Source organism: Crocuta crocuta, unplaced genomic scaffold (genome assembly GCF_008692635.1).
Source record: "Crocuta crocuta isolate KB4526 unplaced genomic scaffold, BGI_CrCroc_1.0 scaffold396, whole genome shotgun sequence".
NCBI classification, from domain to species: Eukaryota; Metazoa; Chordata; class Mammalia; order Carnivora; family Hyaenidae; genus Crocuta; species Crocuta crocuta.
The window spans coordinates 5,009,660-5,033,940 of record NW_027533259.1 but is presented as its reverse complement, the minus strand read 5'-3'; the positions used below and the strand labels follow the sequence as shown (position 1 = coordinate 5,033,940).

General features: G+C 36.6%; 1 protein-coding gene across 1 annotated transcript in view; it reads left to right on the top strand.

Annotated features, from left to right (window-relative positions):
* The first annotated feature begins 202 nt into the window (after positions 1-202).
* MAGI2 (membrane associated guanylate kinase, WW and PDZ domain containing 2) overlaps positions 203-24,281 on the top strand; it is a 966,486-nt gene continuing 942,407 nt past the window's right edge. Inside the window, exons 1-3 of the mRNA XM_077746976.1 lie at positions 203-333; positions 658-755; positions 15,848-15,964. Of these exons, the coding sequence (XP_077603102.1) occupies positions 203-333; positions 658-755; positions 15,848-15,964 (346 nt within the window). The remainder of the gene's footprint in view (positions 334-657; positions 756-15,847; positions 15,965-24,281) is intronic.

Genomic DNA, 24,281 nt, shown 5'->3' with positions numbered 1-24,281 from the left:
ATCAGGCAGGGATTGGAGACTGGAGGGACTGGGTGATCCGCCTCTGTGGAGAGTGAGAGGGGAAAAAAAGAGAGTCCAAAACTACTCAAGATACGGGCCCTGCCACTGGGAAACAGGAAAACCTCCGCTCGGGGCGTAGAAGGACGGTGCGCACCAAATCCCCACGCGCGAAATCATCCTGGAGCAGCTGCATGCGAGCAAAATGGTCCTGGAGTGGCTGTGTGCTCCCGGGCACCACTCCTTTGTTCCTTGGTATTCCCAGGGCAGCTGGAATCCTGGAGGAGCCGTGCACGGAACTCCGCGCTCCGAGCTGCCTCAAACTTTAGAGGGAAGGCAAAGAGCTTAAAACTGGGAGATTTGTTGAGGTGCCTGGGTGGCTTAGTCCGTTAAGCGTCCGACTTTCGCTTAGGTCATGATCTCGGGGTTTGTGGGTTCGAGCCCCGCGTCGGGCTCTGTGCTGACTGCCAGCTCAGAGCCTGGAGCCAGTTTCAGTCTGTGACTCCCTCTCTCTCTGACCCTCCCCTGCTCGCGCTGTCTCTCTCTCTCCTAGAAATAAATAAAACATTTAAAAAAATTAAAAAAAAAACTGGGAGATTTGCCTGCGAGTTTGTATTTCGGGTGACGAGACACAGGGGGTCCTGATTTCCCTCTCTCCAGTGGGCCAGATGCGCCCTGCAGACAAGCCCCTGCACTTGCTCGCCAACACGACCTGGAGGAACGGGAGCAGCGGCTTCTGGCTCCACCCCCAGGGATAGGCAAGAGGCTTAGAATTGCCTTGAGGTGATCGCCTGCCAGGTTGTGGCTGCCTCGGTTTCAGTCAGGTGCACGGACTGCACTTGGAAACTAGCTGGCCTGGGTTAAAGAGTGCGACCCACCCGGCAGGGGAGTTTAAAAGCACAGAAAAGCGAGGTGCAGCACTTAGTTCAAGAAGGGATTGGCTCACCACCACTCTTCTCACCACAAACACTCCTGCCTGATGCATTGGATCATGCCACGCCCATCCCTGCTTGAGAGCTGCCCTCCTCCCTCTTTTTTTTTTTTTTTTTTTTTTTACTCTTTTTCCTGGAACACTGATCCGATTAACTTTGGTCACCGGCTTGATTAAACAGTCACAACTAGTCCATTCTGTAGATGTAAATTCTACACCTACCGACATTTTCATCTCTTTCTCTCAGGAGTAATGAAACTATATAGTTTCTCTGGATAACACCGGCAACCTTCTCTCACCTATCCAACCATAATCCAACCCTTAGCTCTTAAAAAAGCTTCTTATCCCTCCGGCCTGTTCATTCTATTTCCAATTTTGCCTCATCCCTGCCCTGTCTTCTCTCTCTTTCTCTATGCTCTTCAGCCAACATAACATACACAGGGCTATTTAACTGTAGCTGGGAAATCCGGTTATATGCTTTAAACCGTTCTTTGTCCATCGGCTTTCTTGTTTTTTCATTTTCTTTTCTTCTTTTTGAATCTTTTATGTATTTTTTACTCTCTAATATTTACTCTTCCTCCTCTGTCTTTTCTTAACTTTTTCGTTTTCCCTCTTTGTTTGCATGTTAGTTGAATTTGTCTGTGCGTTTCTGTGCTCCTGCTCCCTTGTGTTTGTCAGTTTTCTTCTCCAGGGCTACCTCAAGAAACAAGCCACAGTTCACAAGGTGGAGAGTCCCAAATATCACTACGAGTAGGAAAACAAAATAACCAAGGTTCAACAATGAGACCAAGAGATACTATTCAAAAAACAGTCCATGAAGGATAGGCCCTGGACAGTCAAAGAGTCTTCTTGGATACAGCAGCGCACACAGGTGCAGAGAGCAAAGCAAGTCTTTAAATCTAACAAGAGCCAGAAAGCTAAGTAAAATGACGAAACGAAAGAGCTCTCCTTCAAGAAATTCCAAGAAGAAATGACAGCTAATGAGCTGCTCAAAATAGATATAAGCAGCATAACTGAACAAGATTTTAGAATAATAATCATAAAATTAATAGCTAGGCTTGAAAAAAGCATAGGGGACATCAAAGAAACTATGGCTACAGACAGAATGGAAAATAAAAATAGGCATGAAGAATTTAAAAATGCGATAAATGAGATACATAATAAATTAGAGGCCTCCAATGCACGGCTTGAAGAGGCAGAAAGGAGAATAAGTTATTTAAAAGACACCATTATAGAAAAACAAGAAGCTGACAAAAAAAGAAACAAACTGAGCCAGGAACAGGAAAGAAGAGTTTAAGAGTNAAAACCTTTCCAAATAAACAGAAATTGAAAGAAATTGTCACCACTAAGCCAGTCCTACAAGAAATCCTGAGGGAGACTGAGGGAAATGTTGCAAGGAACAAAGATACCAGAGACACCACACCCATGAGGAGTTGGGCATGGAGGAGGGCACTTTTGGGGATGAGCACCGGGTGTTATATGGAAACCAACTTGACAATAAACTATCTGAAAAAAAAAATAAAAATAAAAAAATAAAAGGTAAAAAATAAAAACAAAACAAAATTTAAAAAAGAAAAAGAAAAATTAGGCATTTTTGAAACATAATGGGATCTTATTATTATCTTGATCTATTACTGGTTCATATCTTTCCAAAAGTGCTTTTTATTTGCATCAATTTTGTCTATCAGTGAATGAATATACCTACTAGGTGTCAGAATCTGCTTTCTCGTGGAACTTACATTCTAATAACCTCTAAACAAATAGGCAAATTCATAATGTAACTTTGATAGTGGTAACTGCTGTGCAGACATGTAGAGAAGGAGAACCGTGAATGATGACAGTGGGGTTGGGGGAGATAAGCAAGGTTAGGCAGGCTGAGGAGTAATATTTGAGCAGAGATATGAACCAAGTGAAACAGGGAAAGGGAAGGTACTGAAACATGATGATTTAAGAATGAGGCACTATTTGTTGCAGCTCCTTGGTGATTTGTATCATGCTTATAAAGAACATGATTGCTATCTCTAACTCTTAGCATGCTGATAAGGTGATAGTTGTTTAGAAAGAATGGGAGTGATTTATTGAGATTCCGTTTCTGAGAGCCACTTGTGAAGGTAATCAGTGATAAGTTCCATATCAGTATTCCAGGCTTTTGCAGTTTTATCATGGACTGTGACAACATATTTGCATACAAATTATCCCTCAGTGTTGTATATAAATAATCCAAGTCATATAAATTGAAAAGCATCATCCTAAAATAGATTTGAGGAAACTTTATTTTCAAAGAGAATTCTGGGATTTTTGTTCTAATTTCCTCACTATTGATTTTAAGTGAAACATAAGGTCAGTTGTTTGAAAGGGATATGCCATAATACCACTCACATCATCAGTATAGTAGATTTTGTCTCCTTTTACTTCCTTTTTTGTTCATTCATCCAGCATGGTCAGCCAAGTTGACACAACCTTAAAAAAAAAAAAATAGTACCTCCTTGTCTCAACAATCTAATCTCCGACAGGTTTGCCATCATTTTCTCAGTCACTCCGCTGGAAATCTTGCTGAAATCTTTGATTCTTCTTGGCCAAATCCAAATCTATTTCGGTCACCAAATTCTGTCCACTCATGTTTTGTTTTCTGAAGAATTAAACTTAGCGTTTTGCATGTAAGGCTAGAGTCTGAACTTAAAGCAGAACTTCAGGGCTTTTGTTGGGCCTAGTGTCATGGAGAGTGTGACACACTTTTCTAGGCAGGAGAGGCTCATCCTCAAAGATGGGGAGGCGCGTGTGTTTTAAGCAAAATAACCAGCTAATTCTGATAGATTTTCTTTGGAGACATGCTCTCTTGGGCATACACTCTTCTTTTCCCTGCTAGTTGCTTATTTCTAGTGTAGCAGAGATACTGCCTGGCACAGCAGCAAGACCTAAGTAAATGTTGCAGCTCTGCTGTGTGATTAGTCAAGTCAATTAATCTCTGAAATGCTTTAATCAAATTTTGTAAATTAAAATGCTTCTCTTTTTACTATTTACAGTTCTTATGTTGGGCAAATGCAGTGGTAAACACTAAAAATCTTTGAAATAAATCATAGTCTACACACAGAAAGGGCTATCACATTAATGTAATTAACATTGAGTGCATGAAACTTCAAATAATCTAATTTTACTACTCTAGATTTCATATTCTTTATTTTAAACTAAAAAATTTGAATTAAAAATCAGTCCTCAAATGATATCCTCTCTCATTGCAAAATAGAATTGCCTAGTTTGAAGCTAGAATCAAGAATATAATAACATTTCAGGTCAAATATAATGATAGCTACAAAATCAACAAAGATTACACATTGGAGAAGGTCTTTACTTAAAATGGTGTTTTCTGTCAAATATAAACCTATATAAATATAAGCACATGACTTTGGCTCAGATCATAATCTCATGGTTCGTGGGTTTGAGCCCTGCATCAGGCTGTGCTCTGACACTGAGCCTGCTTGGTATTCTGTCTCTCTCCCTCAGTCTTTGCCCCTCCCCAACTCCCACACATGCATGCTCTCTCTTGATGCCAAAATAAATAAATAAACTTACCAAAAAAATGCCTTTGGTTAATTTCATGTTCTTTCCCATTGTTGGCTCATTCTTCCCTATAACTCTATAGGCAGTACAGCCCCAGATGTCTAAAAATGAATTTTTAGGAAATTTTAATTGATAGCCTTTAGTTACAGATAATTGAATTTGCTAATCTATAGCACTGTGTCTGGCAAGTGTATAAATAGCCCCTGAAACTCTAGTTAGAGAAAGTAATTTTGTAATTCAGTGAAAGTCCATTATAATACAACTCACTTTCAGGGTCCTGGACTATACTTCTTGCTTGATTCATATACTTTCAGCCACTTGGGGGCACAGTAGTGTTGGTAACAGGCATGGTTTTCTCTTCCAGCTTCCAGGGGTTGAGAGTTATTTTCCTCCCTCTTCCTTTTCCACTGCAATCTCAGAATACCACTTGGGTTCAGTCTCTCAAAACCCATGCTTCTCACTCCTCTCCTGAGTCAGATCAGGGCCTTGGCTTTCAGTGATGAAAGTAGTAACAACCTAGGGGGACAAGAATGATAAAATCTTCCCTCTCCTTCCATTCTCATAGCCCTCAGTGGCTTATTTTCTTCCTCCTTATTGTCCATTCACTTGTGCTTCCCTAACACACATATCTGTGCATACAAGCACACAAACACACAAACTCTTCCTTGAATGACATATGTAACTGAAGTAGGTGAGTTTATATTTCTTTTGCAATCTGAAACTACCTTCCAGGCTTTATAACCCTCAATTTTCCACTATTATTCACTACCCTTGTCTTTCCTACATGGTCTATACTATGTTTATAATACATTATAATACATACTACATATGCAATCCTTATCTATCAGACAGAGGAGGGGGGTAGGTAGATAAAATGAATAGGAGCTTACAAGGTTTATGGGGGAAAGCATTTCAGATATTTTCATAATTTTATGAGTAATAAAGTATTTTTAAGAATCAAAATGATTTTGTGTTTGCTTCTAAAATAGTAAATAAAAAAAGAGATTACAGATCATTTTTTAGTGAAATCAAACCAAATGAATGATGGCAAAACAAATTGAGTCAGGCAGGACCTCAGAATACACTGTGGGCTGAGTACCTCCAAAGAAAAAGAGAGTTTGGGCTGAGCACGGCTGTGAGGAAATACATGAGCAGGATGCTTTTGGTTCCATAACCATTTACACAGGACATATGGAATTATCCTCCCAATAGGGTACCCCTCTTCTACCTACTCCTAACCCATCCTTGTCCTGAGGAATCTTTGACAAGAATCCCCACCAAGGTCTTGGAGCGTGGAGTGTTCCATTCTAACTCCCCTTGAAAGAAGTGTTTTGAATTTTTAGAACCTGTCAGCCTAACTTGGAACTGTAGCCATTATCCCCTTTCCCCCACCTCAGCATTGTTTATACATGGCAGTTGTAACAATTATTTGTTTCCAACATACCATAGAAAATGTGTTTTAGGTGCCTAATTAATTAAAAAGACTTAGAGATGGGCCAAAGACATAATTATTAATATGCTACATTATTTCTGTAGGAAAAAAAATGTTCTGCATTTCAAATAAACTTTTGGAACACATTCCTCATTATTCGAAGTCAGCCATGTAGCAATTCAAATCATGTGTCTGGAATTCTTATAACTTCATTCATTGTAGTCTGTCATGGCACCATCTATATAGAGGATATATTAGTCTGTTCTTTGAAACTAGTTTTGTAAGGGAATTTCTTTGTATTGTCATTGTAAAATGGGCTCATTAAAAAAGCTGTGGTTTTTTAAGTCACTTTGGGGAACATAGTCTATGTCATCACACATTTCAGCATGAAGATATTTGGAATGGGTTGTTTATTGCATCAGGTCATCTGATGGTTTAAATTGCAGCAGGCTAGCAAGAAAATCAAAGGGAATTTGAGGCTTGATCTTGTTTTATCGTTCTCAAAATACAAAATAATGTCAGATGTTTATAAATTTATTCTTGATAATACTTATCAATTTTACCGACAAGTATCACCTCTTAAAAAAAAAAAACAATTTTTCAGTTAGTTGACTTGAGGATAATAGCTTGCTAATATAAAATGAAGTAAGCTTGAATATTCATTTCTCAAATATTCACATGTTCACTTTTAATTTTATAAGTGAATATGTTTCAGGCATACCTAGCATGAGGAATTTATTTTATGCTTTTAAAAAATTAATGTGGATAAATGCCTGTATTTAAAAAAATATTTTGATATTTTTATCACTGCATGTTAAAAAATTTATACTTAAGCTCTGGAAAATAGTTTAAATGGCAATAAACCAAGACTCCAAGTGAAAAAACAAAACAAAATAAAACAAAAACAAACAAAACTTGACCTGGTGAATTATTTAGATTTTTTTTTTTAAGTTATTTTTGAAAGTGCCTTCTTTTCCTGGGTGGCTTAGTCGGTTAAGCGTCCGACTTTCACTTAGGTCATGATATCGCGGTTGTGGGTTCGAGCCCCGCGTCGGGCTCTGTGCTGACTGCCAGCTCAGAGCCTGGAGCCTGTTTCAGTCTGTGACTCCCTCTCTCTCTGACCCTCCCCTGCTCACGCGCTCACTCTCTCTCTCTCTCTCTCCTAGAAATAAATAGATATTTTGGACAATAGTTCCTTTCTCTGACCTTAGTCAGTTTACATAGAAAACTTAGAGCATTGACATTTATAAATCTTTAATTAAAAATTTCAAATCAATTCATAACTATCCCACTAGATTATTTTCTCCCTTTAGACTTAACATTGGTATAATCTCTGATTAAAAAAAAAAAGATTAAATTTAGTCAGATTACTTTTTGAACATATATCTTTTTTTTTATTATTTTGAATTTGTTGTGACATCCTGCTTTTTACAAACAGCATTTAATGTTTAAGAGTTAGATGAGCCAAAGAAATTAATAGAAAATACCCTATTCCTGCACTGAATTAGCCATCTTGAAATATTATAGAAAATTTAGAGACACTTGAGTTTATTTTCATCTATGTGCCCATTCTTTACCTTTCTCAATTGTAAAATTTGGGGTAATGCATATACAGCACTTATCACAATGCCAGGCATACAGAAAGTGTTCATTTCTTCTTCTTCTCTATGGGAACCTATAATCATAACTATAAGAACAACTCTAACATTTACTTTGAGACCAAGGCCAACAATGAAAAATGAAACTCAATAATAATATCCCATCTGTACAGTAGTAGGGGGAAGGAAATGATAAAAAGCCATTTTCAATAGAGCTGGAGAATATTATAAACCACTTACATTTTTCTCTGTCATTTTCTCTGAAACAGCAATTATTCTCTGTAGTTTTGAATCTCCTAATGATCTGCAACTGCTTAATATATTTAGTTGACTCTTTTATTATTGCATTTCTTATACAGAATATGTGATACTAATAAAAGTTTGAGGGAAAACAACACACAAAGATATTAAAACATGATAAAAAGGGACTGACTATACTCTCTAATATTATGAGTAAAATATAGAAATGATACAAATTTCCATATACCTAAATGTTTCCAGCTATGGACAAGTAATTAACCAGATTAATTCATCTACAGTGAGTTACCATGGGTCTTATATGTGTACTCCTGTTTAAAATAGGCAAAGGAGAATTATTGCGGAAAGAACACTTTTACTGGCTCACAATTTATAGAATGGCCAGTATATATGAAATGCATCCAGTACTCCAGCCGCCTGAAAATGAGATGGGCCTCTAGATCATCAGAAACTATAGATACAATTTTCCACCTAAAAAGGGGTTGGAGCCTGCTCTAGGAGACTGAATTAGATATGTCTGTCACCTATTTTGTGGCTGTGGATTCTAAAAGAATCAATCAACTTTCCTGTGATTTATTTCTCCATTTTTGAGGTAAGGCAAGCAGAAACAATTTTTTTAAAAAGGAACATAACAACAGAGCCTTATAATGCTTTCCTACTGTCTATTCCTCAACTTCCCCACCATCCAATAAATTAGATAAAATAAATGTGCAATTACTCAAGGGGCATATTTTAAGAGATATGGATAAATCTTTCTCTGAGACTGCTCTGGTTGGTTATTTTACTACTTATTTGAGAAAGACAATATATGAAATAAATTATCTGCTGATGATCTTAGCTTCCTGGACAATTCATAAAATTAAAAAAAAAACAACACAGTATCCTAGAGAGATTATCCATGGCTGCATTTCTTATGGGATATGGGTAACTTGTGATCTATAATTATAAATACTTGATGAAATTAACTTACTTGATTACAGGGGAAAAACATCCTCAAACTCTAAAATGCACTTAGTAAACACTTTATGTGGAAGCATAGAATTTAGATCTAGTAGAGACCCTATTTGGTTCTACACATATTATTATGGACTGAATGTCCCCTCCAAAAGTCATATGTTGAAATTCTAACCTCCAATCTTATGATATTAGAAAGTGGGACCTTTAGAAGTTATTAGGTTGTAAGGGTGGAACTCTCATTAATCAGATAAGTACCTTTACAAGAAACATCAGAGAGGTGATTTCTCTCTCAGCCATGTGAGGATACAAGAAAAAGATGGCCCTTTGCAGACTAGGAAGCATGCCCTCACCAGACACCCAGTCTGCTAGCTTCTTGATCTTGGACTTAGCATCCAGAACTGTAAGTAAAAAAAAAACAAAACAAACAAACAAAAAAAACCCTGCTGTTTAAGCCACTCAGTGTAATAGTATTCTGTTATAGCAGCCCAAAATGATAAGACACCCATCTTTTACAAGTGAGAAAAATGAGACCAGAAGTGAAAGACAACTCCATGAATAAGTGTTGGTGCACTACAGTATTGGTGATCTGTTTATTCAGGAAACATTACAGGGCCTTGTATATGAAGAAGGCACTACTTTAGAGATTGAAGTGAGGAAAGGGGAGAAGATATATGATGACTAGCGAATTCCCTGTCCTGGAGAGCTTACAGTTTACTATACAACATAATGTAGACTATCATTGTATGGCCTATTAGAATATGCAAAGTGCCTAAGAAAGGTGGCCTGATATAGTTCAAAGAAGTTCAAAGAAGGAAGAAGACCAAAAGATCACAAGGAAGGATAATTTTAAACTGAAGGGTGGATGAGAATTCCATGGGTGTTATTGGGTAATATCAATACGAAAGGATTTTATCCATACACTTTCTTTAATTACAAACAACGAAGGGAAACTAACAAAGCTGGCTAGAAAAATACAAGAAATGGACAGTTCTGTGTGTCCAGAAAGCAAAAATGATGGGTGCCACTTTCAGGGTGCCACTTTCAGGATGAATGTGCTCTGCCTTCATGTTCTTGAGTCAATCCATTTATAAGGTGAACTCCTGGAAGAGAAACTTCAGTTGGCTAAGCAAGACACACATGCAGATTGACTAAAATTCTAACCACATTTAAACAGAATGAGAGAGATTTGGCCACTTGGAAAAAAGAAATCAAGGTGCCATTTCCAAATAAAGCACAAAGATGAGTACAAAATATAAAGCACAAACACAAAAATCAAATGCCAACTTCAGCATCTTGTAGAGGATAAATGGGGAAAACAAAAACAAAACAAAACTAACTAACTAACTAACAAACAAAACCCCTAGGGCAAAGAAAAGGAAGCATAGGATGAATATATGACATCAGAATGAGCCAGACATTGGCTTGTTGGTCATCTTCACCTTCTTCTTTCTATGCAACCTGCACCATCCCAATCAGTAAATTATTCTTCTCAATGTACATTTAGTTCATAAGGTGCAAGCTGACTTCAGAAGCATTTGACCCAAGGGAAAAGAAAGCTTGAGCTAATAGATACCACAAATGAAGGATAGAACTATACCTGTCACATACTAGCAATCAGACCCTTGGCATAAACATTACAGAGCCTGATGTATTTCTCCCTCAACCTTAGATGAGTGACCGGCGTTAGCTACAAGGCTGCAATTAACAGTTTGTCTTAAGGAAAATGCCAAGGACTTTCTGTACACCTGAGCCAAGCAGTGTCTTCTTCCATGGCTTCCTCAGTCTAGGCATTCAAGTAGTAAAAGGGGCAAAGCAGTTCTACTGGGCACCTTTCTGAAAACTTGGAAACCACAGAGATGCACACTGTGTTCAAGTGGTAATGATTAGAGTTTTCTTTCCCAAAATCCGTGGGAGTTTCTCCCTGATGCTTCTCCCAGCCCCCTTTTCTTCTTTACTCCAAGCCCAGTGTCAGATAATTTGTGAGAGCTCCACTTTCTTTATTTGCAATAGAAATGAAGAGTTTGAATCACATTCTGTCTTAAGGGTTCTTCATAAGTTAACCTTTGATGTCACACTGAAAAGCTGGTTTGAGGCCATGTTGAGAAAGGACTTGATTGCTTTGGAGTAAGAAGTTTGGTCTTCAGGGGAGCCTCTCATGGTTCAGTTGGTTAAGCATCCAACTTTGGCTCAGGTCATGATCTCACTGTCCATGAGTTCAAGGCACATGTCAACCTCTGTATGGAGAGCTTGGAGGCTGGAGCCTGCTTCTGATTCTCTGTCTCCCTCTCTCTCTCCCCCTACTCTGCTCACATTCTGTCTCTTTCTCCTTCAAAAATAAATATTAAAAATTTTTTTAAAAGAAGCTTGGTCTTCAGACTATAGGTTATGAAACTTAAGTACATCTTCATTAGCAGAATCATCAGCTTCTAATGCTTCCCAGATCTCTTACTGACAAATATGTGATTTGAGAAGGTATTATATCTTTTAACTTGTTTTATTTTGTAAAATAAATGTAAAAAAATTCACAGTTAAGTGAAGTAATTCAAAAAAATTTTAAGTATAATGTAAGAAAGAGCCACTGAGTTTTCAAAAAGTATAGTGGCTAAGGCATTGACAGTGGCAGTGCTCTGCTTAACAGAATGATTGATGTAGGCATCTTCGAAGCCAGCAAATCTAGGTATCACTAGCAAATGACAAAACAGAAACTCCACAGGAAAAGATAACAATACAACCAAACTTAAAACTATGGCAAATAATCTAGCAGATTATTAATTTGTTTTAATAATAGGTAACATTTACTGAATACTTATTGGCGTAATTCTTTGAAATGTTAACCCTAGAAGAGAAAGCAGGAAAAAAACCTCTTTAACCTCAATCGCAGCAATTTCTTACTTGACACATCCCCAAAGCCAAGGAAATCAAGAGCAAAAATGAACTACTGGGACCTCATCAAGGTAAAAAGCTTCTGCACGGCAAAGGAAACAATCCATAAAACTAATAGGCAACTGACGGGATGGGAAAAGATAGTTGCAAATGACATATCAGACAAAGGGCTAGTATCCAAAATCTATAAGGAAATCACCAAACTCCACACCCAAAAAAACAAATAATCCAATGAGGAAATGGGCAGAAGACATGGACAGACATCATTTCTCCAAAGAGGACATCCAGATGACCAACAGACACATGAAATGATTCTCAGCGTCCCTCCTTGTCAGGGAAATACAGATCAAAACCACACTGAGATACCACCTCACACCAGTCAGAGTGGCTAAAATGAGCAAATCAGAAGACTCTAGACGCTGGTGAGGATGTGGAGAAATGGGCACCCTCCTACACTCTTGGTGGGAATGTAAGCTGGTGCAGCCCCTCTGGAAAACAGTGTGGAGGTTCCTCAAAAAATTAACAATAGAACTCCCCTATGACCCAGCAATAGCACTGCTAGGAATTTACCCAAGGGATACAGAAATGCTGATGCATAGGGGCACATGTACCCCAATGTTCATAGCAGCACTCTCAACAATAGCTAAAACATGGAAAGAGCCTAAGTGTCCATCAACAGATGAATGGATCAAGAAGATGTGGTTTATCTATACCATGGAATACTACATGGCAATGAGAAACAATGAAATCTGGCCATGTGTAGCAACATGGATGGACCTTGAGGGTGTTATGCTGAGCGAAATAAGTCAGGCAGAGAAGGACAAATATCATATGTTTGCACGTATAGGAGGATTAGGAGGAACTTGACGGAGGAACAAGGGGGAGAAGAAGGGCGGAAATGGTGGGGGAAAGGGAGGGAGGCAAACCATGAGAGACTCTTGAATGCTGAGAACAAACTGAGGGCTGATCGGGGTAGGGGAGAGGGGAAGGGGGATGATGGGCATGGGGGAGGGCACTTGCTGGGATGAGCACTGGGTGTTATATGTAAACCAACTTGACAATAAACTATTTAAAAAAAAATAAAATGTTAACTTAAATATTGGAAATCAGGTAGTCTTGAGACCCAAGAGCTATTTTTCAGCTCAGCTATTGCCTACTCCTGTTGCTTAATTCTTCTCTAATATACATATATATATTAAGTAGTATATTAAATACACGTATATATAGAATGTCTATACCTACACATGCATCAGTTGATCATGTAGAGTTGCAAATAACAGAAAACCATAGTAGTTTTAGAATATATGCTTTTTCTCAAATAACAAGAAATCTTAAGCTTTGTAGTTGCTGATATTATTTTAGCTGCTCATTGATGCCATCAGGGATCCAGGTTGTTTCTAACTTCTACTCCAATACCCTTAGCATGTTGGATTTCTCCCTTGTGCATGTCATATCCCTTTGTAGTCAGAATATGGCTGCTTCATCTCAGAGAGCTAATCTAGTTCAGTGAATAAAGAAATACTCTCCTTCTATGTTAGGTCTCAATGGCCAGAACACAGCTGCTGGAAACTGAAAGGGCTGTTTGGGAAGTGAGGAACTAGATTGTATGACTATTTCAGACCACTGTGATCTCCTTCCTAAAACTGAGCATATTTGGGCCTGAAACTAAGTCAACATTCTTAATTTTAAAAAAAAGGAAAGAATACTGGGTAAGCAAGCAGCAGAAGTTCCCATAATCAGGATAAATAATTTTTTTTTACTTGAAACATATGGTGATATATTATGGAGGATAATGAAGTATTTGTCAAATGTGAGGCAAGAGAAGTCTTTCCAAAATAATTGTCATCATTTATGACTTTCATTTTAATTGGTGGAAGAATTTTATATTAATTCTCAGAAGCTTCAGCAGATCTTTCCTTGGGAGGAAAAGTCACTGAATGAATAGACCACTTTTTGTTGTTCTTTTCTTATGAAAGTTAATTTTTTGAGAGGGCAAGTGTAGCATATTTGTAGTAGAAAAATGGTTTAAACTGATAATTTATTTTGGGGGAAAAGAACCATCCTGGACTACAAAATGTGAGCTTATCCATATAACATTAGGTGAATGATTCTAGTTCACTTTAATGAACAGACTACATCTGTTGTTCTATAGTTAGTATTTTCTCTGGCTGCCAGAAAGCATCTCATCACTTGGCATGTCCCACGTATTCGACAGAAAGAAAAAGAGAAGAAAGCTGGAGTGCAGTTGCTGAAGGACCTGTATACTCTGAACTCTGCAGAAATGACAGCTGAGAACAGGCAGGCATGGTGCTGGCTCTGTGGCTGTAATGAACTAGCAGCAAGGGTAGGCATGATCTGTTGACCAGAAAATACCAAGGGAGAAAAACAAAATTGTAGGCTCTCTGATAATTAACTACTTCAGAGGGATGTCAGGAAGTCCAAGACACAGGGAAATGCAGGATGTTTGGAGGTATACATAATAGTGTGGCGGTAGTTTCAAGTGACTTTCATATCTTTGACCAAGGAAATTGTTTTGAATTTGGAAAATTATATGTACAAGCATTTTGGATGTAGTATTTATGTGCACTCAATAAGCAATATGTTCACCTTGGATATCATTTATTTTCTGCTTTCGTATTATATTGGGTGGAAAAAATAGACTGAAATTATTTGGTCAAATATATGAGAAAGTGTTTGGAGAGTAAAAATTTTGATAGTTCAGTTAACAATATTATTTCTAATGACATCTTACTGAGGCTGTGCCAGTTGGTTAGACGGCGACTGAAACAATGGATTCAGAAACTTGAACAATGTTGTGATAGGTAGTTTGCAAATACACTAACTACTGTTTGTGTAAAAAGTGTTTGTGTTGCATATGTGTACAGCCACATAATGCTAATTTACATGGTCATGGTGGTGCAAATAGATTGATGAATTGTAATTTAGGGATTCAAAAGGACTTGAAGAGAATATGATTTATGTGACTCTTACAGATTTCCTATTCTATCTTTAATTTTTTTTTGTCCTGGCTCAATTTTCTAATATGCTTGAAAAGATAACCATTTCAGGAATGACTATTTAAGTTTTATAGGTATTTTGATTTATAATTTATTCCTTTAAATATAAGAATGAGAAGGGCCATAGATACATCTTCATAATTTTGCATATTTATCTTTAAATATGAAATTAGTCTTTGGTAGATCCACAGAGTACGTTTTCTTGCCTAGAGCTCAGTTTATTTTTCATTAGATTATAATAACAAATAGGTTTAAAAGTATTTCTGGAATAAAAAAATAATAATAAAACAATTACAATAATAAAAGAAAAATTACCTAAAACTTTTCAAACTTTGTCCCAAGTTAAAAACAGCTGACCAAAGAAAATTACTTTGAGGAGCACCTGCCTGGGTGGCTCAGTCAGTTATGTGTCCGACTATTGGTTTTGGCTCAGGTCATGATCTCATGGTTCATGAGATTGAGCCCCATGAGTCATGAGATTGAGCGCTGCTGGTGAGGAGCCTACTTGGGATCTTCTCCCTCTCTGCCCCTCCTGTGTGCTCTCTCCCTCTCTTTCTCAAAATGACTAAATAAACTTTAAAAAATTAAACACATTAACTCACACACACACACACACACACTTTTAAAAAAAGAAAATTACTTTAATTTATTATATAAAGGGAATGAAGCATTAATATTTATGTAGGTTTTATTCTTTTAACTTTTCAAATTACTCTACTTATCTAAGTCCATAGTGACTTTGAATAACTTAAAAAATCTTCTCAAACCTTGAAGCCATACTGAGAGAAATAAAACAGTCGCTAAAGGGCAAATATTATATGGTACACTTATATCGTATACCTAGAGCAGTCAAATTCACGGAGATAGAAAGTAGACTGGTGCCTGCCAGAAGCTAGGGGGAAAGGGACAATGGAGGCAGAGGTTGGGTGTCTTTTTTGTCAATGATGCATTGATATATACTATGACATTTCACTATTAGTTCAGGAGTAACACATAACTTTTGCCATAATAAAGACCTCATTCTAAATGAAAAATAATTTAAAAAATGCATTGTAAAATATTGAGCACAGACCTGACAATTATCTCAGTAAATCTTAACTTTTATTATTATGGAGGCAAATGTTTAAATGGGTTCACAGATATATTTAAGACAGAAACAAATGACATACTTAAAATATTTTCGAAAGTTCTTCATTAAGAAACTTTATCATTCTAGGAGGAATTGTTGATAAGGATCTTCGTCACTACCTCAACTTACGATTTCAGAAGGGTTCTGTGGACCACGAACTTCAGCAAATCATTCGTGACAACCTCTACCTCCGCACGGTGCCGTGTGAGTACAACAGGCAACATTATTATCTTTCTATGTTAAAAGATAAATGTTCACCTACGTATCCATTATTTAAAAAGAAAAGTTACATTGCACTGATTTTTTATGGCAGACGTTGGGACAAAATTGATTTGAGATGTGGATTGTTTTTTGAGACATGGGATTTTTAAATGCAAAAGCTTATAACTACCATTGTGTGGTTTATGATGATGTAGCCAGAAGAGACTTGCAGCTGTCAAACTACAAAGCCTGTCTTACTTCTTAAATTAGTATTGATAAATATGAACTCTAGTGCAGGATGTTGATGATTTAGAATGAATCATGTTTGAGATAGAACTATACACTGGGAGACAGGAGAATGCAAATTATATTTATTAGCTGAAACAGCTATTTTGTAAATAGAATCTACATAGTAACTCTCAACCTCATCTCTGGTTTGCAGCAGAGAAGCTTCACAAGTGAAAAGAAAGTTGTGCATTGAAAAGTAAAGCTAAATGTTATGCAAGTCTTGGAAAGTGAAAATGTTGAGTGTTGGGTACAAATATCTCATATGCAACCTATAGAAATGCACAAAACAACAATCTCTCATTATGAGCAGGTGCTAGTTCAAAAGAGGGGACCCAAATGATAAAATTCACACATCAGGTTTTTAGTACCTGTTTCAGTTTATTTAAGAATCTTGTATTAACTGTAGGACAATTCAAGGACTTTTCAAGTCAGATCCTAGATCCTGGGTAGATATCAAAATCCGTTTCCTTCAAGTTCCATGATCCTCAGAGACTTTTCAGTCTTTCCAGAAACTCTCTGGGTGTTGTGTGTATTTCTTTTGTTTTAGTGCTGCTCTGAATGTTAATAAACTCAAAGCTATGGGCTCTGGAAAGTTGACATTAAAGAAAGAGAAACTTGGCTAGGATAAATAAATCAAACAAAAAATTATATGTATATTGGTGGTGTATTGAACTTCCAGAACTATGTAGGAGGCATAGATCATGGATGATTATACTGAACTGTTGAAAACACACAGAGAAGTGAAATGGATAATTCAGCACCCAACCCTTTTCACCTATGCATATTTTAGGAGGGGTAGACTTTTGCCATTGTTAACATTGAACGAATGTTCATCAAAATAAAAATGCCAGGGCACCACTATCACATATTCTTAAATGAGAATCCTTACTGATTGACATCTTGTCATTCCAAATGCTACCCCTGTCAGTTTGTGTTAGTGAAGAGAATAGACTTTTGGGCTTTTGCTTTGAAACTAGAAGTTGAGAAAAGTGCATTCTTAAACTTGTAAGTTTGACATTAGAGTGATGGCCAGAGAAGATGGATTAAAGTAAGTGACTGAACTATTTATAAGGTAACGGGTGGACGCATTTTCAAAGCTGGGATGTTGTCAGTGCAGCCATGTGCATTTATCTTTTGTGACATGAAAGAAAGGAGATCTAAAATACTGAGTAAAGAATCTGGGCACTTTATTATGTTTAAAAGCTGAGGGAAATAGATAAGAGGCTGACATTCAGAAATACTTGTAGTCCTTGGTACTGTGATGACATAAATAAGAAGTCTTAATTAAATATGTAGATAATAGGGGTAAATTTTGCATTAGTTAATTAACTTCTTAAATAAGTTATCTCTCTTTAGAGTACAGAGGAAATACTATGAAGGAAAAATAAATATAAGGGTAAAATAACTAGGCTTATATGAGTAAACATAAAGAGTTTCATGATGTGATTTCACTACAAGGTCAGAAATTCAATTAGAAGTCCTTGAATAGCTCCTATAAAAGAGATGATTAGAAATTCAATGAATCTGAATATTATAATCAAACAATTATTCTTTAAATTTGTAGCCACCACTCCTAATAGCCAACTCCAATAATACCATTCATTAAGGATGCTCTTAACTTGGCATAAAAGTGAAAAAACATCTAAGATAGTGATGAGACTGATTTATATTATCTGTAATCACTTTTATACTGATGTATTGGACCTAGACAATCCACCATCTTCACTCAGTATTATCTTTTAATAAAATGTTCAGGCACATTCAGAGAATATGCAGTAAAAATGTGCCAGTCATATAAAAAATCCTGGCTTTGGAAATTTACATGTGTGTCCAGCATATGTACTGGTCTTGAGTATACTGGAGTGGCATTTGTTACATATTTTCTTGGGTCAAAAAATTGTCATTTGTTTTCATATACCCAGCACCATAAAAGAAATAGATGTCACTGAAGAGCATGTCACTGCTCTTAAAAATGCATACATTAATAAGTATGCCTCTTGTGTAATCTATAAATGGTATCAACAATAGTTCCTGGATAACTCCGTGAAAAAACAAATTGTAGTCCATTGTAACTATGTGAAGGTGGCTTAACTGTTTTTACAAGGCAGGGCCCAGCTGAGTAATTCTGCTTGCTACTGCCACATTACTCCACTACCAGTAACTATGACTGGAAGGAAAGGAACAGTCTTGGAGCTTGATTTCCTTGGTGCCTAGTGAATAACAAGGTTCTTCTGGGATGAGAGCTCCAGAGATACCCTCCCCTTACAAATCCCCATACACCCACCCAAATTCATTTGTGGCCAACTTGGCTCCTGTACCCCTCTCTGGAAGGGAATATGGGCCCAGCCGCTGCTTGATTTCCAAGGTAAGTGAGAGTAGGAGGTGGTTAGTCTAGCTCTGTACTGGACCTTAACTATAGATAATCTAAAATCTCATCGGTCTGTTCCCTACCCCATAAAGCTGACTGCATTTAGGCTTTTCAATTGTTTGCTCTGAGATTTGTATCTCAGAGCCTGATTTCAAATATATTTTTTGAAGTTGTGTCCTTGGAAGGCAGGACTTGGTCACAGAGACAGGATTGTTGGGCATACAGTGAACACAAGCATACATGCTTGTCCATATGCACACAGAAGCTCCTTTGAGATAAGTTCATCCTTCTTTGAAATTGAATCAGGGAGAAAAGATCCTTCAAAACTAACTCTTGACATTTTCTCTAAAACAAGCCAGTCACGTGATTTGCATCCATTAAAGATCTCAATTTGTACCTAAATATGTGTCTTTTCATTGCTAGTTGCATAATTTATCGGGGTGTGGATAAAGGTCTTAAGAGGATTCTGATGTCCTAAAATGAAAGTTGATTTTTAAAAAAATAAATGCTGTAGTTGAATCTGTCTACTATGAGATTTTAGGCTGTATAAGATTTTTATGTAAAGGAACTTCAAGAGAGATGAGTAAATAATCATGAGACAAAACTTGTAATCTGGAATGTGATAAAGACTAACCAGGAAAAATGTATAAAGCTGAAGAACTTGGATGAGTTCAGAATATCCATCAAATGGAATTTCAATTACTTTAATAGTATAAAAAATACAATTTTAGAAACACTGAGTTAGCAGCATCTATTTAGGTATTAGACAGGATTGTTTCATTGTAGCATGTTAAGTGTACAAAGTTAAGCAGCATGGCTTATTCTTCAGATAATATAGGTTCAAACCTATATGACGGAATCTGATGGAATTAATACAGAAAAAACATTGGATTAATTTTCAAGCGTTTAAAAGGTAAAATGGAGTTTATTTTTGTTTTAATATTCTACTGTGCATAAAGATTGCATATAGTTAAATCTTGAGTCTAATCAACCATGGTTAAATTGACTATGCTTCCTAGCCATGAGAGAAAAAAAAAAATAACCATTTCCCTCTATTGATGAAACTCTGGTCTTCTCTATCCCGTATTTACAAGAGACGCAAATTAATTTTCAAGGCAGTTATGAGCACAGATATTACTTTTTTATCCCATTATGCCAGATGCCATGAGGAGAACTTCAATGGCCAATTTTAAAAGTTTCAAAATAAAATGGAAGGTAGTTAAAATTAAACTTCTCTCTCAAGTTCATACATTGTCATTTGGTGAGATGGTTTTATTGGGAAGTATTTTAAATTTATTTGAAGCCAAAGAAATACCAGCATATACTAAGTAAAAGACAAAAATCAAAAAATCCCACAGGTCTAAAACTATTCCATAAAAAGTGAATAAAATGAAAAACATAGATTTAAGTTATGAAAGAAATTACTTTTATGGAAGAGCTGATTGAGGTGTAACTCACAATGATGTTTCTACACATTTAAGCACTTTAAGTTAGTACAAACGAAATCATGTTAAAAAGAAGCAGTATCAAAAGTAAAATTCCAAGATTACTTATATATGTAGTTAAAATTTTCTGTAATGTTAAATTACCTTTCATGGCAAAGCAAATAAAAGTAGGCTACTTGAAAGTTATGAGAACTGTTTCCCTTTAAGAAAGCAGTTACCAACATACCAAAAGGTGTAACTATGCAAGGGGTCAATATCCCTTTCCCCTAATGATATAGGACTATCGTTAGGGCTGTAGTAGAGAAGCTGGTGATTGCATATGTGTTAAAAAGTCTGAAATTTTAAAAAAAAATCCTGAAATTGGGACATAACTTTCTATATACTCCATGGGGAAAAATAATTTTAATTCTTAAGCACACCTCAGTACTTTTAAAGCTTATAAATTTTTAAAATATTCAACAAGACAATATGTTTTTGTGGGCATGAAAGAATCTTTCTAATTATTTGTAATTTTCATCATGAAGGCATAGTTCTAAGTATTTGCTAAGAAGGGATGGTGACATCAACCTGTGGGTTATATTACTAAAATAAGAAAAAAATATTCCATCGACTTGAAATTTTGTGAGTTGAAGGTGATCAAGAACATAATTAAGTACTTCAAATATCTTTAAGCAGTATAGACTCATGGACTATAATGGTAGGTTGAATTATAAGTGGACATGTAGGCATAGAACTAGAGATATCAGATCCAACTAAATTTTAAACCAACATATTGCAGTCAATATATATTATATATCTATTTCAACCTTAGCCTTATTACTTCAAATTAAGAATCACCAATTTAGAAGCTCCTTTTAATGTTGCTTTTAGAGTATGAATCATCTTTTGCAATTATTTCAGAACCAAGTTGCCAGATTTTTGTTCTTTGAAAATGAATTTTATTTTTTTAAACAGCCTAATTATATTTGGTGCTAAGTATTGAGAATAAGGTTATTAGAGAATAAATATGGTTATAAGCATTGTGGACCAAAGAAGGAAATCTATAAACAAATGAAACTAAGTATCTTGAGAGATTTATAAACTGCCCTGGAAAGCTAGCTCAAAAGAAAAATTTCAAAAGCTTCTGAGCAGCACAAATACTTGAAAGGATTCTACTCATTTACTCATTCAGATGTATGCCTGAGTGGTACATTTATTAAAAATGTGTTATTACTTATAGAAAGCTTTATTAGGTTTACTCTCTGCCCCTATCACTGAGAATAGTAAGATCCAGTTTCATGTCATATACATGAAAGTACAATACATTTTCCGTTTTTCTTTTTCACATTGAACAAAATGAATGCACTTTTCCTGATCAGATAGTAACATTCATTGGGTTGGTTGACAGAGTACTCTCCAGGAGAGAAATGACTTCAAAATGTTATTTAAAAGGAAAGTCAAGGAACATTAGAAGTGATTGTATTGATTTATTCATTTGACACCACAGGACACTAGTTTTTGAATAAAGGAACATATCTGGCACAAAAAAGCACAAACACCAACAGTGAACAGCCCTACTGATCTTCCAAACCATATAAAATCCTCTTTGCCCTTGCTCGATCAGCTTTTTGTGTGTGTGACTGTGACCCAATCTTTCCTCTTGGTTTTTCTCTTTTTGGTTTGTATTTCCTTCTTTCCTTTTTATAAGAATCTGACTCTTCCTAGGAAATCTGGGTTTATGGACCACGGATGGAGTAGGCAGATAGTATGAACACTCCTGGGTTTCAATGGCTCCAGCAGCTGGCTCAGGGAAGAATTGGAGATGAGTGCTTAAAGATTTTTTTCTACCTCCAGAAAAGCCAGTAATCACAGTCAGTGGAAAATAGCTCATCTTCCAGAACCTGCTCCCTGCAGACTTCAAAATTGTAACCCAGTTGGATATAAAGAGGTCAACATATCTCATTGCATGCCACTGCACTTTTTGAATAGAAAGAATTAAGACTCTGTCAGGTTCAGACCTACTCAAGTTTCCAAAGTCGGCTGACTAGTACATAGGCTGTTGGATGATTGTGTAGCTGACGGAAAAGCTATAGGCAGATAACAAGGATATTGGTTTTCTTGTGGGACTTTAAGGCTTTAAATTTGTAGTAGAACACTCAATTTCTGATACAGATGCATCTGTCCAAAAGAACAAGAAAGGCATACTAATTGTGGTTACTGATATTCTAATGCCCAGTGCACTAGTCAGAGTTATTCACAGTTTGTAGCTTGGCATTTCTAGAGCTTGGTTACTAGTGATAACCCTTGGCTTTTCCTTATTTGACAACATGGTGCTATTGGAAAGAGCACTCATCTAAGAATTAAGAGGAATTGGTTCTAGACTACACTCTTCCACTAACTAATATAGGACCCTGGCTAAAGTCTTACCCTTTGGGTGAGCAGGGAATGTTAGAAATAACTCTAGGGGCTCCTGGGTGGCTCAGTCGGTTGAGCATCCGACTTCGGCTCAGGTCATGATCTCATGGTTCATGGGTTTGAGCCCCTTGTCAGGCTCTGTGCTGACAGCTAGCTCAGAGCCTGGAGCCTGTTTCGGGTTTGGTATCTCCCTCTCTCTCTGACCCTCCCCTGTTCACGCTGTCTCTCTCTCTCATAAATATACAAAACATTAAAAAATTGAAGAAAAAAAAAAGAAAGAACTCTAACATGGCTCTATCTACTCTAAAATGCTATAGTTTTCTGATTCTGCTGGCTTGCTTTTCTTTATATTATCATTACTCAAATCAGTTCATCACATTGGCTTAAATTATTCTGAGTATGGAATGTCCTTGATTTTGAGCAGGTGTAAACAGCTTATGGAAACTGAAGATATATCAGATACAGCAGACACTTTGGGGAAAATAAAAAGCTGGGTTTAAATTAAGTGCAGTTCTGGATAAAACCAGCCATGTGTGTACTTTCAGATTTTTCTATGAATGTCAATTTAAGGGTGCCATCATAAGTCTGATGTTCCTTGAAATCTGCCTTCCGATTCATGAAACTCTGAGATATGGTCGAGTCTTAGTAAGTGGGTGGGAAAATAAACATAATGAGAAATACAAAGCTTTTAAAATTGCTCTCCTCCTTTGGAATGTGTAATGAGTTGAGATGTGACATAAAGACTTCTGAAGCATGAGGTGTATTGTTGTGAAAATGTGATTGTAATTTTTATGATAAGATGTTTAACATGGAATATAGTATCTTCCAATGTTGAAGTTTAATAAATATCACTTATGCAAGTGAATGGCGCTGGGTGGATACCCAAATAGATCTAACTAATGGGAGGCTAAACCAGTGGTCAGTGCAATATTTACAGCACAGTTTAGAAATTTAGGAGGATCAGTAGGGTTTCTCACTTAAGATAATTAAAAGGTAAAAGGTTGGATTGATAGTAGGTTCAATTTAAAAGTACCCATAAATCCTGTTGAGAATAGGATTAATTTCCAATTAGTTTCCCAGTTTCTGTTCCAACTTTTCTTACTGAAATGCTAGCTTTCAGGGATATTTTTATGCACACAAACTCAGCAAGTATCTGTAGAGTTCATTCTCTCAGAATGAAGTTAGAGTTTTACCTACTGCTCTACACAAGCCACTTGTATGCATAAATGATAACTCCTTAATTTGTCCTCCAAAGAAAAGACTGAATTGGGAAACTAATGTGAAACTATGAATATCTGTGTTCTCCCAATTGAGGTAGGAATTCTGATTTTTTTTCTCCTGTTTTTATCTGTTTGATACTGAAGAAAAACTCTGAAGATCAGTGGAGAGCCTAAATATTTGCAGGAATGCTGAGACTACATGTCCTGAATCCCATTGATCTTAGCATTCCCAGTGAGGGAATGGTTAATGACAGCCCAGGCAAGACCAGTCCTAGGTATTGGACTAGGTATTGGACTTCATGAATATCAGCCAGAACAGTTCATTAAATTGCAGCCATCGTTTGCTGAATATTTCCTGTGTGCAAGAAATGTTTTTTATACACTTTCTAATTGAATCCTCACAGCATCCATCTAAGGTGTTACCCCACCTTTGAAGACAGATGGGAAAAATGAGACTCTAACATTAAGTAATAGGCCAGACACCATGCACTCACTCAGTGGAGAAACAGAGATTCTGTCCCAGGTGGATATGCCTCCCAGCCCACATTCTACATAAGAAGAACTCTCTGGTAGAAGTTCTGAGAAGTCATAAGCACCACAGGTGT